The 17372-nt window shown below is 42.8% G+C and overlaps 1 protein-coding gene across 1 annotated transcript in view; it reads right to left on the reverse strand.

Annotated features, from left to right (window-relative positions):
* The window catches only part of WWTR1 (WW domain containing transcription regulator 1), a 124429-nt gene that overhangs the window by 38015 nt on the left and 69042 nt on the right, over positions 1 to 17372 (reverse strand). The window contains exon 2 of the mRNA XM_084847268.1: positions 15675 to 15811. Coding sequence (XP_084703394.1) covers positions 15675 to 15811 — 137 coding nt within the window. The remainder of the gene's footprint in view (positions 1 to 15674; positions 15812 to 17372) is intronic.

The raw sequence follows: 17372 nt of genomic DNA on the forward strand, positions 1-17372 counted from the left end.
GATACAAGCTATCCGGAGGCCTTCCCAGCTTGCATCCTCCCCCTCTGAAACACCCTAGCTAGATGGGCAAAAATGCCTGTCTAGCGAAAAATGCAGGGCAGGAAGACGGAGAGGTGAACATTGCCTCTGCTGCTTCTCCCTGCATAGGATGACCGTAAACCTCCAAGTTCGGGGGCTTCTGATAATTGAGGGCGCAACTCATAGGATTACGCCCTAAGTTGGTCAGGAGGCCACAACAAAGACTGGATGAATACAGGCACTCACTGGTCAAGAATGTGCCCTGCAGCAGCCCTTCTGTTGTGTATATTCTCGGTACTTCTCAGTGGCTGCCCCAAGGCTCTGGAACTCCTTTCCCAGGGAGGCGAGAGTGGCACCCTCCTTGATGTGTTTTCGCAGGCATGCAAAAACTTCTTTGTTCCAGCAGGCCTTTGGGGATAACTAGTCTGGACCTGGGAAAATGCAACGTATGGATACCATTTTTGTTGTTCTGGTTGCCTTTTAATGTTTTAATATCTTTACAATTTTAATATTGATGATTTAATTATATTTTTAACTTTTATACAGTTGTATTTATATTTCTATTTATAGGTTTTAATTGTAGCAGTTTTAATGTTGTAAGGCTGCCTTGAGTCCCAGTATTGGGAAAAAGGCGGGATATAATAATAATAATAATAATAATAATAATAATAATAATAATAATACCTGCTTCCTGCTTATGGCAAATTATGAACAATCCTATACAGGTTTACTCAGAAGTAAGTCTCCCTGTGTTCAATGGAGCATACTCCATAGCATATTGTTTTTAGGACTGCAGCCCTAATTATGTAGGTGGATCTGTGGGATGTATGGAGTGAGACTGTTCTAGTCTGTAATTCTAGGAATTACATTTGTGCACACTTAAAGTTTTCACTGGGTTGTACTTAGTGTGCAACTTTGATGAAATTCTACATTGTGCAGCAAGGTGACTCAGATTATAAGCCAAGAAAAACCAAATTCCTCCATGTTAGGCATAATTAGAAAAGGAACTGAGAATAAAACTGCCAATATCATACTGCCCTTATACAAATCTATGGTGCCACTACATTTGAAATACTGTGTACAGTTCTGGTCACTACACCTAAAAATAGATACTGCAGAGCTGGAAAAAGTGCATAAAAGGCCAACTAAAATGATCAAGGGGCTAGAGAATCTTCCCTATGAGAGAAGGTTACAACAGCTGAGATTGCTTAGCTTGGAAAAAATGAGGGTAAGGGGACACATGACAGAGGTCTACAAAATTATGCGTGGTGTGGAGAATATGGATAGGGAGACATTTTTCTCCCTCTCTCATAATACTAGAACCCAGTGGGGTCATCCCATAAAGCTGATTGGTGGGAGATTCAGGACAGATAAAAGGAAGTACTTCTTCACACAAGGCATAGTTAAAACTACGTAGAATTCACTACTACAGGATGTAGTGATGGCCATCAATTTGGATGGCTTTAAAAGGGGGTTGGACAAATTCCTGGGGGAAAAGGCTATCAACTGCTACTAATGCTGAGTTTCCTTCCTCGAGATGCTTTGCCAGGCCTTTACTGTAGCTGCCTTTAGCTGCTGCTTGTTTGTAGGTCTTTCTGCCTTCAGTCTTGTCTTCAGTTAGTGAAAAGCATGCTCTATTGGGTTGAGATCAGGTGACTGACTTGGCCATTGAAGAACATCTCACTTCTTTGCCTTGAGAAACTCTTGGGCAGCTTTTGCTGTATGTTTTGGGTCATCATCCATCTGCAAGATGAAGCGGCATCCTATCAGTTTGGCAGCATTCAGCTGAATCTGAGCAGAAAGTATAGCCCTATACACTTCAGAATTCATCCTGCTGCTTTTCTCAGCAGTCAGTTCATCAATAAACACCAGTGACCTGGTTCCATTGGCAGCCATACATGCCCATGCCATAACACTGCCTCCACCATGTTTGATAGATGATGTGGTATGCTTTGGATCATGAGCGGTTCCTTTCCTTCTCCATACTTTTCTCTTCCCATCATTCTGGTAGAAATTAATCTTGGTTTTATCAGTCCAAAGAATCTTGTTCCAGAACTGGGCAGGCCTTTTTAGGTGTTTGCTGGCAAAGGCTAATCTGGCCTTTCTGTTCTTGAGCGTTGCCAGTGGTTTGCACCTTGTTGTGAAGCCTCTGTATTTATATTCATAAAGCCATCTCTTGACTGTAGATGTTGACAATGACATGCCTACCTCCTCAAGAGTGTTCTTGACCTGGCTAGATGTTGTGAAAGGGTTCCTCTTCACCATGAGCAGAATTCTGCAGTCATCCCCTTTAGTTGTCTTCCGTGGTCTTCCAGGCCTTTTGCTGTTGCTGAGCTTGCCAGTTAATGCCTTCTTTTTTAGGATGTTCCAAACTGTTGTGTTGGCCACTCCCACGGTTTTTACTATCTCTCTGATGGGTTTATTTTGTTTCCTCAGCCTAATGATGGCCTCCTTCACTCGCACGGACACCTCTTTGGACCTCCTGTTGGGGGTTCCAGTGAACAGCTACCAAATGCAAATGTAACACTCAGAACCACCTCCAGGCCTTTTATCTGCTTGATTGGTCACGGGGAACCCAGGAAACAGGCCACACCTGGCCATGCAGCTGCTTGTTAGCCATTCCTTCCATTACTTATGAGCCACCAACGATGGGTGTGTGTGTATGCCACTGGCTGTCCTTCCTGAATGGTTAGTGCCCCACTTTTGTCAAACCCCTTGAATTACAGCTGCAAGTCCTGACTTCGCTCCCATCTGGGTGTGTTTCCTTTCAACTTCAATGTGGTGGTGTGCAGAGGCCAACTGCCAGAACAGTTATCCTTGTTCCAATATTTCTGGCCCTGACTGTATATAAGCCACCCTGGGAACATTTTTGGCTGAGGAGCAGCATGCAAATACTTCAAATAAAATAAAATGAATGAATAAACATGCACACATTATGGAAATCTTGATAAATCAGCTTCTATTGCACAATTTCTGCTAGGCAGGGAAGAGGACAAAAAGCTATGAGGGGTACCAAAACCCCACCCAGAGAAATTCCCACTTAGTCCATTTCCCATCCTGGTTTTCAAACTATTACCAGGCGCCACCAACATGCTTTCAAGTCTCTTGTTTCAGCAGTCTTGTAATGGTAAATTCTGAAGTGCTCATCATGACGGTGTCCACAGCCCCCAGGGTGAGTCCAATAATGCAGGCAGCTTGATCTTTTGTAGGTCCTTTGTAAAGCTAATGTGTCTTACCTGCCCATTCAAGACCAAGCCATCCCAAAATACTTTGCATTACAAAAGGAATAGCTCACAACAGTATATTGTTGCTGTGAAAATCCATTCCACTCTCACCTCCCAGCTATTGGGGAGGGTTATTCTTTAACCACGAAGCTGAGGCATGTGCGGTTGCCATTTTGAATATGCTAACCCTCGGAAGCTGAGGCATGTGCGGTTGCCATTTTGAATATGCTACCCTCGCTCAGGGGTTGTCGTATTGTGCGAACCTAGTGAGCATGGGTTATGTGAGGGTTAAACAGCCCTTTGTTTTAGGGTTTATGTGAGGGTTGCTTAACCCTCAGATGACCCATGCTTGCTGGGTTCACACGACATGAGACCCCCTGAGTGGGGGTTGCATACGCAATGTGGTGCCTCCAGGTGCTGCGGCTTGTGGTGGTTTAAATAACCCACAACGAGCCACAGCATGTTGTCTGAATCCAGTCACTGTAAGGACTGCAAGAAAGCTCAGAGGGAACAGTCTGAGAGGGGTGGCAGATGACATCAGTGTCCCTGCTAATCAAAAGGTCCCAATGCCTTGACAGCTCCACTGTCCTGGCTCCACTACACCACTGCTTTTCAGCCTTAATATATAGGAGCTTGTTTTGAAGTGACATCTCTAAAGCCAAGGTTCTTAGGATGGTGAATGCCTTCCCCAGCAGCAGTTTTAGTGCCTGTGAGGTCCAGCAGAATCACAGAATACACACAGCGCTGCCAGGAGCATATCCAAACACCTGCAAGATACACAGCTCCAGATGGCTCAAGCAAATGAGCCAAGCCATAAGACAGGAAGAATTCCTTTCTAAACATAACTATGGAAGTCAGTTAGGGCTGGTTTAGAAGTTACGACCCCACATTAGTTTATACCTTACTATCCCAAACTGGTTTAGACCTTGCTACCACAAATTAGCACCACTAAAAAGCTACTGCCCATAGAAGTGGTCCTGTTTATTTCCTCCTTACATCAAAAGCTGGCAGAAGGTAGATCAGAATTTACGGGTAGATCTCTAAATGATTTGCAGTAGCTTGGCAAGGGTTACTGACTCCCAATTGTTTAACAAGTAGAACTGCAAGTAAAAACAAGTAAATTATCTGCTGTGGCTGACCTTCTGCTAATCACTTATCTTTCAGCTGCCATGTCCTCCATCATCTGTAAAACAGGAGTATTAATTGTTGCCTTTGACCAGGTCTTTGTGCAGCTCTGCTGGGCAGCTTTAGAGGTTTATGCCAGAATCCCTGATCTGTAGTAACTCAGATGTAGATTTGTATTTGTATATGCAGGTTACTCAATGTATCGCTCAGAGGGTGCATGAGTGATACCCATCTCGAGTCAGCAATCTACTAAAAACCATGGTAGATCTTGTGTGTCTGAAATCCATCCACCTCTGTCTTAGACCATCCACTGATTTAATTATGCATATATGGCCAATACTGGTTAGGGTGGCCAATTATATATTTCCAAAAAACGAGGAAATGTATCACCAAAAATAGAGGACAAAAGTGGTCCATCAATTTGAATAAAATTTGCAGATGCTAATTTATATGTATAGAGGCAAATTTAGAAATAATTATTACAATTTAAATAAAATATATAACATCTCACCATAATATGGAAGACTATGATTAGGTGACCCGTCTGCCTGCCTGCCTGCTCATTCTGTTGTTCCGGTTCTAACTGCTTGTGGACAACCACTGTCATAGTTCTTTATTTTTAAACCGGAATTGGACAGTTCAGCTCTTCAAATAGAGGACGGTCCTGTAGCAGCAATTCACATAAAGGACAGTCCTCTGTAAAAAGAGGATAACATGGCCACCCTAGTCCTGGCATATCCTAAGTGCCAGTTCTGGCATGAACAAGCTTCATGTGATTCATTAAGTGACGCTCAGGGTAAAGCACATGTAAATTTATCATACTTCTATTGAGCCCATATGGGTTATTCCCCTCTGTACATCCATAGGGGTCGTTCTCCTCTGTACTCATCACAACCCTGCGAGATAGGTTAGAGTGCAAGAGACAAAGGCTTGAAGTCACTCAGTCAGATTCATAACTTAGTGGGGATGTGAACTTGGGGCTTTTCTCCTCAGGCTAAGTCTCTAGGCATTATACCACACTGGATCTCACAAGTGTCTTACTGTTTCTGTGTGGCGCACCACATTTGAGAAAGTAGGGCTGTCTAAATTAGACTGTGAAGCAAAATCTTTTAAAGGGCAATCTTATGCATGTTTAGACAGAAAAAAGTCCTACAACTCCCAGCATTCCCCAGCCAGAATGGCTGGCTGGGGAATGCTAGGAGTTGTAGGACTTTTTTCTGTCTAAACATGCATAGGATTCCACCCTTAGCCAGGTTTTTCATTGACTGGGCAGAGTTGTACAAAATGGGCAGAAGTGGTTTGGGTTGTCTTATAAATGTATACTTCTTCACCAGAAAACAGCTTTGAAATTCATGATTTATCTCAATCCTATCTGGCACCACCTGTCAGTTCATTTCAGGATATCCAGTGATCAAACACAGCTTGAAACAGGAATTGCTGTTATGGCACAGGTGGAGCACAGATATAGCCAAGGCTGGGCCAGGGGATAACCTGTCCCCTCTCAAAATTTCAGCTAGATTGTAGCAAATGCCAGCTTTGGCCAAGATAACTTAGTTCTCCTTATCTCTGGGAGTTTCGTATGACTAATGCATCCAAATCTGAACATCACCAACTCTGACAGTCACATCCCCTGTATTACAGCAGGATATGGAAAGTATGGTTCATCCGTTTATTGTTGTTACAGAGGTTTACACTATGTTTTATTTGTAGGGTTTCCTGCTAGCTTGGCGGGGGGGAGCAAAAACATGGAAAGTATCCATGGAGTCAAGTCTGGGATTGCTTGTCATAGCCCCGCTGATCAAAGTGGGTACTTTCCAGGCAGAGCAAAGGGGATCTAACAGTGGCTTCTATCTGAGCTGCCCCTCTTTATTCCCTACCACCATGTCCCATGAAAATTTAACATAGACATCTGTAGCACGTGTGTGTGTGTGTGTGTGTGTGTGTGTGTGTCTCATCAAATGCTTTGAGAATAGTACCTAAGGGTAAGTATACACAATACCACAACATCAAGTAATTATTTTAATACATATATCTAATTATGAAAAACATTAAGAAAATATATCTCTATCAGTTATGACTACCTATTACATTCTGTAAGATCACAATTATGTTGCCAGCATCACCAATTTGCATACAGCAGCATATTAGGACTTGATTCATCATAAATATTATGCACATACACACACATATGTGCCCACACACATGCATATATGCCCAGAAGGGAAAACAGATTTGCGTTTGTCTGTGTACATAGCAGCATTTTGCAATTCAGTACTTATTTATCACTCACAAACCATGCACATCTATTCGCTGTCCTTTACTGGGGGGAAAAGTTACACATGAATAGCCGTGTGTGTGGCCACTTGAAATGCAACTGCATGTAGGCAGCTCTGTGCAGTGATGCATTCATGTGAAACAGCTCAATGTGCAGCAGTTTCCCACACAGGTTTTTGGCAATTTTCACCAAACCAATGCAAACATGTTTTTTTAAAAAATGGCTGTTTGTGCTGGCACAGTGAAATTGCTAAAACCACACAGGGAGCTGTGACAGACTATTCTCTTTACCTGTGTATGTGTGTGGGGGGTATCTGCAGATGTATGTACATACACACAGTTTGTGTACACATGTATCTTATATATAATCTGCCAGCTGAAGGTAAGATTTCATGCATCTGATGAAGTAGGCTGTAGTCTATGAAACCGTGTGCTACAAGAAATCTGTTACTCTTGAAAGTGCCACTGGACTCTTTTCTTTTTTAGGGGAGCTTGCCAGCTAGGTCTCCCACCACGCAGCTGAATTTCATGTAGCCACCCAACTCCTATTTACGCATGAGAACTGGGCCACTTCTGGGCCACAAAGCCAAGCAAAGAAACAGTGGCTGAACACCACTTTCACATTGCAAGTGGAAGCCACCAAAGGAGAAAACAGTTTAAGGAGGAAAAGTATTGGAGACCTGGTGGTGCAGTACACTTGGGAAACACAGGCAGGACTCTCGACTCAGTGGCAACTTGTCCTGCTTTTCCTTGACACTTCTCACCTGGCACCCAGTTCCAACCACGGACAAGCTTTTCAACTTTCCTCCCATCAATCTCATCACAGGAATGATTGCTGAGGCCCTACAGCTCATCTGGCAGGCCAGCATTGCAGACAGCCAAGTAGGGAGGTCATATAGGAATTCCTTTTCGGCTTGAAAGTGGGGGTGGGGGGTGCTTCTTATGTTCTTGCTGAACTGCCAACTGGGAGGAAAGACAAAGTAGCATCAGCAGGAATGTTTTGGTGCCAGCAAGACCTCTGGGAAAGGAGACCAAGAGGTACAAGCAGAACAAAAGTATGGGGGCAATGTCCTCCTTTGTCTTTGGCCATCCCAATCAAGGTTCTTCAGGTTGTTTTTAGGGATTCTAGGGCTAAACGTTTAAGAGTTGCAAAGAAAGGGAAAATTTCACAAAGTGCAGTTTCTGCTGACTTTGCAACATTGTGATGGGGGGAAAGTAGCACTGATGAAGTTCCTTCTTCTATGCAAGTCTCTAAAAGTTATGGGACCCCTCTCAAGGTCTTGCCTCTATTGTTACCCTAATATTACAAAGCTGTCTCTAACACCATGGAATTCCAGTTTGTTTTGCAGCCATTACACAGTAAGGCTGCCAACTTTTTAACAAACCTTTATAACTGTGCCTTTAACAGCAACCAAGTCAGAGACCACAGTCATATCAAGTACTCTGCGATTTAAAAAGTAATGATGGAGTAATATAATGATGCATAATGGAATTAATGCCAGCTAACCTAACAACACTCCAAAGAGGAGAGTGAGTGAGGTGGGTAGGCAAAGAAGACCTCACAGCCTGCTCCAGACGGACTGCCCCATCCTATGGACAGAACCATCTGCTACCAATTATCCTGTGGGAAGGATTCCAGGGACAAGGAGGAGGTAGGTGAAGACCACCTCAAAGCTTGCTCCAGCTGGATTGTCCCCATAGGTCCATCTACCACCAACACCCATGTGGGAAGAATCCTGATGTCTTATAGTTTGATATTTTTATAGTGATTTTAGTGTATTTTGATGTTACTTGTAAAATGCCTTAGAAGGATTTGTATCTCAAAAGGCAAGTTATAAATGCTGCTGCTGCAAGCCCCAAAGCAATAAAAGCTAACTTTACAATCCCATTCAACACAAATGCATCAGTCCTGGGAGAAGGTAGGGATGTACGAACTGTGTAAAATCCGCTCTGTCTGTGTTTTGTGGATTGTCAGGTGCCTTTCATTCCGTCATCCACCCACAGACAGATGCGAACATTTTTTTTTTGTCATACAGAAAAATACAGAAATAATTATGTAAGTATTTACATAATTTACCTCAGTACATAACATTTAGTGTATTGTCCCTCATTCCATTCAATGTTTCCTTAGCAGAAACTTACGTATTGTTCTACAGATTTATATGCGTAAAAAAACACCCGAAGTCCACAGACTCCGCATGGCCTGAGGGGGCTGCTCTGCAGTGGATCCCGCAGGTCAGATTATTAGAAATTTGAGCTCATTTTAATCCATCTTGAATTTCTCCAGCATCCCTAGGGGAAGGAGCTAAAAAAACGATGGGGAGAGCAATCCTATGGCTCTTAGACAGTGTCTGGGGGGCCCTAGGATAGTTTGAATTCCTGGATCTGAGGTTGGACCCAGCGCTCGGACCTTGAACCCAGGAGTCTGAGCTCCCCTCCCCCTCCCCTTCACAGCCAAGGTGGAAAGAATCGGGCTGGCTGTCTTTCTGAGGACAAAAAGCCAGCTTACAAGGAATCCTCCGGCCTCCCCGACCTCCTTCCCTCCTCCTCCCCGACGCCTCAGGTAGTAGATGGGCGAAAAGCCCGTGTAGCTGAAATACAGAGTGGGAGGAGTGCAGAGGTGAAGATAGCCTCTACCACTCCTCCTTTTCTGCACTGGATCGCCCTCAGCCTCCAAGTTTGGAGGTTTACAGCCATCCCCATGGGATTGCACCCTAAGGCACACTACCTGAAAGGAAAACAAAAACTCAAAACTAACAGAAGGGTAGAACAATGCAAACTGAGAAGAGAGAAACAGAAAGAAAAACTACAGGCCTTGCTCACCTCTGCATGGACCAAGAGAATATGCTTCATGATGCTACTGCTGAGAGAACCACCAAGCGGGAAGGAGTGGGATCCACCCCTTTGGGCACACCCACAGGACCTGAAAGGATGGATCCTACTGCCAAACATCTCTATGGTCTAGCTCTAGGATGTTGCCAAGACACACTGTGACGGGACAGGTTTTCTTATGTGTGAGTCTACACAGAGACCACGAAGAACTTGGAAACCATCAGTCAATGAAGGACGTGCTCTTTATATTTTACCGTCCATCTGTTGACTCTGAAAAGCTTGAACATGCAGACTGTTTGCACAGCCACCACACATCGCATAAGGAAAGGCGCTATCTATGAAAGAACGTGGGTTACATTCAGCTATACTGAGAGCACTCTGTAAAGCCAACACCTACAGCTTTTGACAATTAGAAGGCAAGAGCAGCTGGAATAGATCATGGAGCATGCTGGAGATGGAATATAGCACAGAAATAAACAGCCATATTTAGCACTGATTATGTGTTAAGAATTGTTTTAAGATAGGGTGCAGGAATCCCCTTTCTAGAGATTTTGGAGAATCGCTTGTCAAAGATGCCAGTCATTTCAGAAAACTATTTGTCAAGAGGAAACCTACATTTACAGCCTGTGTGGCTTGGAAAGGGGGGAGGAGAGATTTTTGCTGGGGGAAAGGGTTAGCCCCCCCCTCCCCAAATGGCAAAGTCCCAATCCAAATTCCCCCTCTGCTATGGCTGTTTGCTAACATTTAAAGAGATGAGAGATCTGATCACATATCTCTCCTAGTTTGGCCCTCATTTTCAAAGGAATAAAAAGAGAGGCAACTTCCTGGTACACAGGGAAATATTAATTAAACCCAACACATTTTGGAATAAATCCTTCTTTGGGGACACTATAGACATAAATATAAAACTTAATCATAAAATGTTACACACTCTCTTAGTATAAACAACCAGGAACAGAACAACCAAATTGTTTATCATTTGGAAAGTTCCCACTGAAATACTAAAATATAAACCTCCTTGTAGTCTAGGAATCTGTTTCTTCTGTATAACCATATTAGGAGAAAGAAGCATAGGACAGTTCCAGTATCCAGTCCCAGCATAAGACAGTTCCAGTATCAATATCGATTGTACAGTGCGTGAGTACACTAGAGAAGATATTCTTGCCATAAGCACTAGAGGTATATACGTCATGAAGAAATAATAGAATTAACACACACCAGTAGAGATCTCAGAGATACTGACCTACAGATGTTTAGCTCGTGTGTGTGTGTGTGTGTGTGTGTGTACACACGTGTGTGTCATGAATCACAATCACAAAAACAACAGGAGAAGCAGAACAGAGCCCCTTTAAGAACGACTGTGAACTTCAATTAATTTTTGCCTCAGACTTATCTGGGATTACTATGACTTGGGTACATTGTTGCTAATGAAACATTTACAAGCGCTTTTGTGTACTTCCCTGGAAATGAAGATGAAGGGTTGATATAAACCAAAACCAGGCAAGCCATATAGGAAGAGCCAAATTTTCCATCTCATCATCGGAAACAACACAAGATAAACACAAAACACACACACACACACGTTTGTAGCTGGAAGAGCAGGCCAGGACACAGACCTGGAAAAAATGTAGCCACCACCTTGTCCATGGCATATCTTCAAAAGAATTTTTTAATTCCTATGGTGCTGAAACATCCTAGGGCAACAGACAGAGGTGTTGCCTGCTTTTGCTAAAAGGTTTTGAACCGACTATTGCCAGAAGGGTGGTTTTGACTTCTTATCCAGTTTCCATTCCGCTTGTGTTGTCTGGTGGGATGTTGGCACAAGAGGTTTGGCTTCAGGGCTCAAGCACTGTTCCAAAAAACTGCTTGCTTTAAAATGCCTCATATGAACCCAACAAAATGAATTTTACAACACTGGGATGTGACCAAAAAGCAAGGGACATGGCCTTCCTCCTTTGGCTACAAAATGGAAACTTACTGCCACAGAACTACAAGCATTGAATCCCTGGAAACCATCATTTGCAAATTAGGAACCAAGACACAGCTCAGTGGTAGAGCATAGCTTTTGCGTGCAAATGATCCAAGTTCAATCCCTGGGATCTCCAGGTGGTGCTGGGAAGGACCTACCTGAAACCCTGGAGAGCCACTGCCACTCAGTGTAAATAATACTGAACTAGATGGACCAATGTCTGACTCCGTATAAGGTAGCTTCCTATGTTTGGAAATGCATGCTCCTGTCCCTTCCAAGCATGAATTCCCTTCCCTTGTCACCTTTAACCATAGTTTAGTATTAGCATCTGTGCAGGTGTTAACTCTAGTTAATGTTAACCAGCATCCCTCTTATTCAGGTTTTGAAAACCCACTTCAGATTCTGGTTAAAAGGTTACTTGTAACTACAGCTCATAAAAGAAAGATGCACAGCACAATCCTATGCATGGCTACTCAGAAGTAGCTCCAACTGAGTTCAATGGGACTTACTCCAGGTAAGTGCATACAGGAATGCAGTCTAAGCTCTGATATAAGGACTTGTTGTTCGGTCGTTAAGTCGTGTCCAACTCTTCGTGACCCCATGGACCATAGCACGCCAGGCCTTCCTGTCCTCCGCTCTCTCCCGGAGTGTGCTCAAGTTCATCTTCATTGCATCGGTGATGCTATCTAGCCATCTCATCCTCTGCCGTCCCCTTCTCCTTTTGCCTTCAATCTTTCCCAGCATCGGTAACTTTTCCAGTGACTTTTCTCTTCGCATTTGGTGGCCAAAATATTTGAGCTTCTTTTTATTTATTTATTTATTTCATTTCTATACCACCCAATAGCTGAAGCTTCAGCTTCAGTATCTGTCCTTCCAATGAGCACTCAGGGTTGATTTCCTTTAGGATGGACTGATTTGACCTCCTTGCAGTCCAGGGGACTCGTAAGAGTCTTCTCCAGCACCACAATTCAAAAGCATCGATTCTTCGGTGCTCCTTCCTTATAGTCCAGCACTCACAGCCATATGTTACTACTGGGAAAACCATAGCTTTGACTATGTGGCCCTTTGTCGGCAAGGTGATGTCTCTGCTTCTTACTATGCTGCCTAGGTTTGCCATAGCTTTCCTCCCAACGAGCAAGTGTCTTTTAATTTCATGGCTACAGTCACCGTCTGCGGTGATCATGGAGCCCAAGAAAATAAAATCTGTCACGGCTTCCATTTCTTCCCCTTCTATATGCCAGGAAGTGATGGAGCCAGATGCCACGATCTTAGTTTTGTTAATGTTGAGTTTCAAACCAGCTTTTGCACTCTCCACTTTCACCCTCAACAAGAGGCTCTTTAGATCCTCTTTGCTTTCTGCCATTAGGGTGGTATCGTCTGCATATCTGAGGCTGTTGATAATTCTACCGGCAATCTTAATTCCGACCTGTGATTCATCCAACCTGGCATTTCTCATGATGTACTCTGCATATAAGTTAAATAAGCAGGGCGACAATATGCAGCCTTGTCGTACTCCTTTCCCAATTTTGAACCAATTGGTTGTTCCATGTCCGGTTCTTACTGTTGCTTCTTGATCCTTGTACAGGTTTCTCAGGAGACAGGTAAGGTGGTCTGGTACTCCCATCTCTTTCAGAATTTGCTACAGTTTGTTGTGATCCACACAATCAAAGGCTTTAGTGTAGTCAATGAAGCAGAAATAGACATTTTTCTGGAATTCTCTTGCTTTCTCCATGATTCAGCGAATGTTGGCGATTTGATCTCTAGTTCCTCTTTGTAACCCAGCTTGTACTTCCGGTAGTTCTCGGTTCACATACTGCTGAAGCCTAGCTTGTAGGATTTTGAGCATAACCTTGCTGGCATGTGAAATGAGTGCAATTGTATGGTAGTTTGAACACTCTTTGGCATTGCCCTTCTTTGGAATTGGAATGTAAACTGACCTTTTCCAGTCTTGTGGCCACTGTTGAGTGTTCCAAGATATAAGGACAAATTTGTCTAAAAGACAAAGTGCCTTTGTGCAATCAAATGGCTATGTTCACAGAATCATAGATTTGGAAGGCTCCTTGGAAGTCATCTAGTCCAATGCCCTGCTCAACAGGATACAGAAACCCTGACACCCTCTGTTTAACTACCTCCATTGAAGGATACCTGCCACCATATTCATTCAGCTGCAACACTACTAGCAATCCACTTAGGAAGCATTCAAGATCAGGCTTCCCATGCACTTGGTAGGCCATCTATAATGACAGTATCCAACATGAGCATGCCTTCTAAATGACCCCAAGAAAAACAAGATCCAGCATGGGACGGTGTATGCACCCAGCTGGAGCCCTGTATGAATTGCAGGCCAGCTCACCTCAATCCTAGTGGCAGCGATGCTGAACGAATACACCCTTGTTGAAAAGAGCAATCTTGCATTCATTTTCCAATAATGAATTCTTCCCAATTTGCTTAGTTTGGGTGGTTTTGTTTCATAAAGCCTGAAGGATCTTGCATTCCACATGTGAGAAACCTCAATATCCTCTCATAATCACTAAAGGTAAAACTACATGTTATGTTAATTGCATAGCTGAGGATAATCAGGTGAGTGTTTTTTTTTACTGTAGAGTAAGTACACATGGCCCTAATTCAGATCAGCACACCAGGAGGGAAGAATTAAACCTTCCCTGCCATTATTCCTCCACGCCCTGTACAGGGGTCAAAAAAAGGAAACAAGTCAATGGTGTCAATGGAGGCCTTTTTTCTTTTTTTAAAACTACCACCAGGGATTTTGAAAACAAACAAACAGTGGTAGTGGCAGTGGGGAAAGGTTGAAGTGGTCTCAATCCAAACAGGGGCAGTGCGCACTTACTCTACAGTAAAAAAAACACACACACCCTCAACTACATGCTACACAATTAACGTAATGTGTAGTTTGACCCTCAGATGGCCTTAACACTACCATTAACACTGAGGAAAAGTTATTCAAAAATGTCTTCAATACCTGGCCAAATGTCAAGGATGCAAAATGTGTATATGGAAGGGGCTGTTTTGCCAATTATCTCTCTTCCACTGGAGGTTTGTCAACCATGTTTGAGAAACTACTTTAAACTTCTGTATGGATCGCTGTGTCATTATCAGTGTTAAGCAAGTGGTGGCAGAGGATTAATTTCAGTTTTTAATAACATGTTACTCACCCTGATCCTCAGGATATTGCAGGAAACAAGCTCACAATTACCGTTTAGTATGACTCACTAAATTGTGCCCTAGCCATTGGAGTTTATTCGTTTTTTTCTTTATATTTAATTCTCATGATACATCTGTTACTACCCAGTGACTCACAAAGCAACCACCCACCCCCTTTTACACTTCAAATATCCATTGCTGTGACAGTTGTCAACAGAAAGGAAAGAAAGGGGTAGAGGGCTTGTCTTTGCTTAATTTAATAGAACATCAACAACATTTAGTGTAGATTATAGGTGGGCATAAGCATACTGCTTCAATCCTGTTAAAGGTTAACTGTTGCAAACCTGTGAGTTTATCCACAGGCCACATTGGAAGAGGACCAAGTGAGCTGAACATAGATATGTAAACCAGCCATTCACCAATTAATATGGTTTCTCTAGCACATGGTATACTCATTTCAGTCCAAAATTCAGACATTCATTCATTACGTTTCTATATGGCCAATAGCCAAAGCTCTCTGGGTGGCTCACAAAAATTAAAACCCTAAAATACAACATGATCAAACATAATATAACATTTTTAACATATAAAAATTTAGAACAGTTTGAAACAATTGACAATAAACTACCAGAACATCAATGAACTACCCCCAAAACCCACATTTTCTTACTACGCCAGTGATCCTGAAACCAAGGAAGAATTCCATAGGGAGACATGGACAGCCATCAAGGGACGCTCTGACCCCCACCCATTGAGGGCCTTAGGTAAAAAGGCAGACTACTCTAGTTCAGGAGTAAGCAATTTGTGGCCCTCCAGATGTTTGCACCTACAACTCCCATCATACCTCGCCATTGGCTATGCTGGCTAGGGCTTATGGAAGTTGTAGACCAAAACATCTTTGTGGGACACAAGCTGCCCACCCCTGCTCTAGGTCATGGATCACAAGACATGCATCCCTCAGCTGTCCTACTGATTGTCAATAAAAGGGGTCAAATGGGCAGCTCTTCATTATTTGGAACTTTGCTGCTTCTGGAGAATCCTTTTCCCTTTCTAACCATCCCATTACTCACCAAGGTTGGGTTGCGACATAGCCATTGATCGCTGTGTTACTGGGGTCGAAGTGGCTGAAGGATGATGGCTCATGTGATTCAATGTCTGGGTCATGGTCTTTCGAGGATCTTGCCATGTTGTAATTTTCTCTATATGGCTGCAGAACAGAAAGATGAGAGTTTTAGGGAGAGGGAAACTAAGGATATTTCTGCCCTAAATATGACCAACCGTTACCCATTTGTGCATATTACCCACCACCCTACTTTTGCTTTGTCTTACAACATGAATGCTATTAAATATCCAAAATGGCAGTCCTCTCTTCTGTCTTATATTAATTTACTTTGCTACTGTACCATCACAGACCTGATTTTGTTAAGAATAAGCAAAGATGCCAATAACAGCATTACTTAACTACTGCAATGTTCCCCAACATGATGCCCTCCAGATGTTTTGGATTATAACTCCCATCAGCCCCAAGCAGCATGGGCAATGATGGGAGTTGTTGTCTAGAACATCTGGAGGGCACCAGGTTTGGGAAGTGTGATCTCCTAGTTTCTCCACAACATCCCTCACCCCCATAGTGAGCATGTATGGCCACAATCAAGACAGCAGTAGATATACACATGATGAGAGGAATCTGAGCCACATCCAAGATGGCAGCAAACATGGTACACATAACCATCTTGAATATAGCTGCACAGGTTCCGTGTGGCTACTGAAGTTATTCAGCTGCATTCAGTTTAGTCCCTGATTGTCTCTATATTATCAGATTTCTTGAAGACAAAGATAGGAGTAGGCAAGATTTTGAAGGATTATCAGAGACCAAAGCTCTCAAGAGATGTGGGGACACTTGAATCCTGCCAAACTTAGGTTTATATTCATCTAATAACATTAACCCTTATTAAATCTATGATTACTCATATAGCCTGATGTTTCTTCTTCCATTCAGACCATCATCCTTTTCCTCTTTCTATTCCATTTCTTTAGAACATCCTGCCTCCAGATACATCTCCCTTGGTCCTGGCTTTTCAACTACATGCCTTTGTGTGTTGCTCATTCTTCCTTCGCCATGTCACGGATCTACCACCATAACACCATTTTCCTTTTGTGTAGTCCTCCTCTTCCCTAATATTATATAGATTTTGTTTGTAAGCCTGGAGATGGGGACTGGCATTTTTAAAAAGTATTGCACAGAGCTTTTGAAAATGCCGTATAAATGCTAAGTAATAAACAGTAGTAGTATATAAAAAGAGAAAAGACTCTGATGTAACTTTTACAAGTCACTGAAAGCTCAGTTTCACCTTTACCTTATATTTTCAAACTCTGACACTTGAGGTCACTTTCACTTATATGTCTCACTTGCCCTTCCTTCCAGCTACTGAGTCATGTCCTTTCTTCAACATTTCTCTCATTCTAATTCTTTCCCGTTTGCATTGTCTTTCCTGTATCCCACTGCTTCCTTCCTTCCTTCACTCACAATATTCTTCTAGCTATCACTATTTTGAAAAAGCTCAAAACCATTGACTATTAGCAAAGGGATTGAAAATAAAAGTGCCAATACTGTAATGCCTTCGTAAAAATCTGTTGAGCACCCACATGGGAGATACTATATACATTTTTACTCACTTAATCTCAAAAAGAATATTGTAGAGGTGGTAAAAGTAAAGAAAAGGGAAACCAAACTGATTAAGGAGCTGGAACAACTTTCATATTGTTGC

Source organism: Heloderma suspectum, chromosome 3, assembly GCF_057233095.1.
Source record: "Heloderma suspectum isolate Gila_16-S chromosome 3, 16-S_ref, whole genome shotgun sequence".
Taxonomy (NCBI): domain Eukaryota; kingdom Metazoa; phylum Chordata; class Lepidosauria; order Squamata; family Helodermatidae; genus Heloderma; species Heloderma suspectum.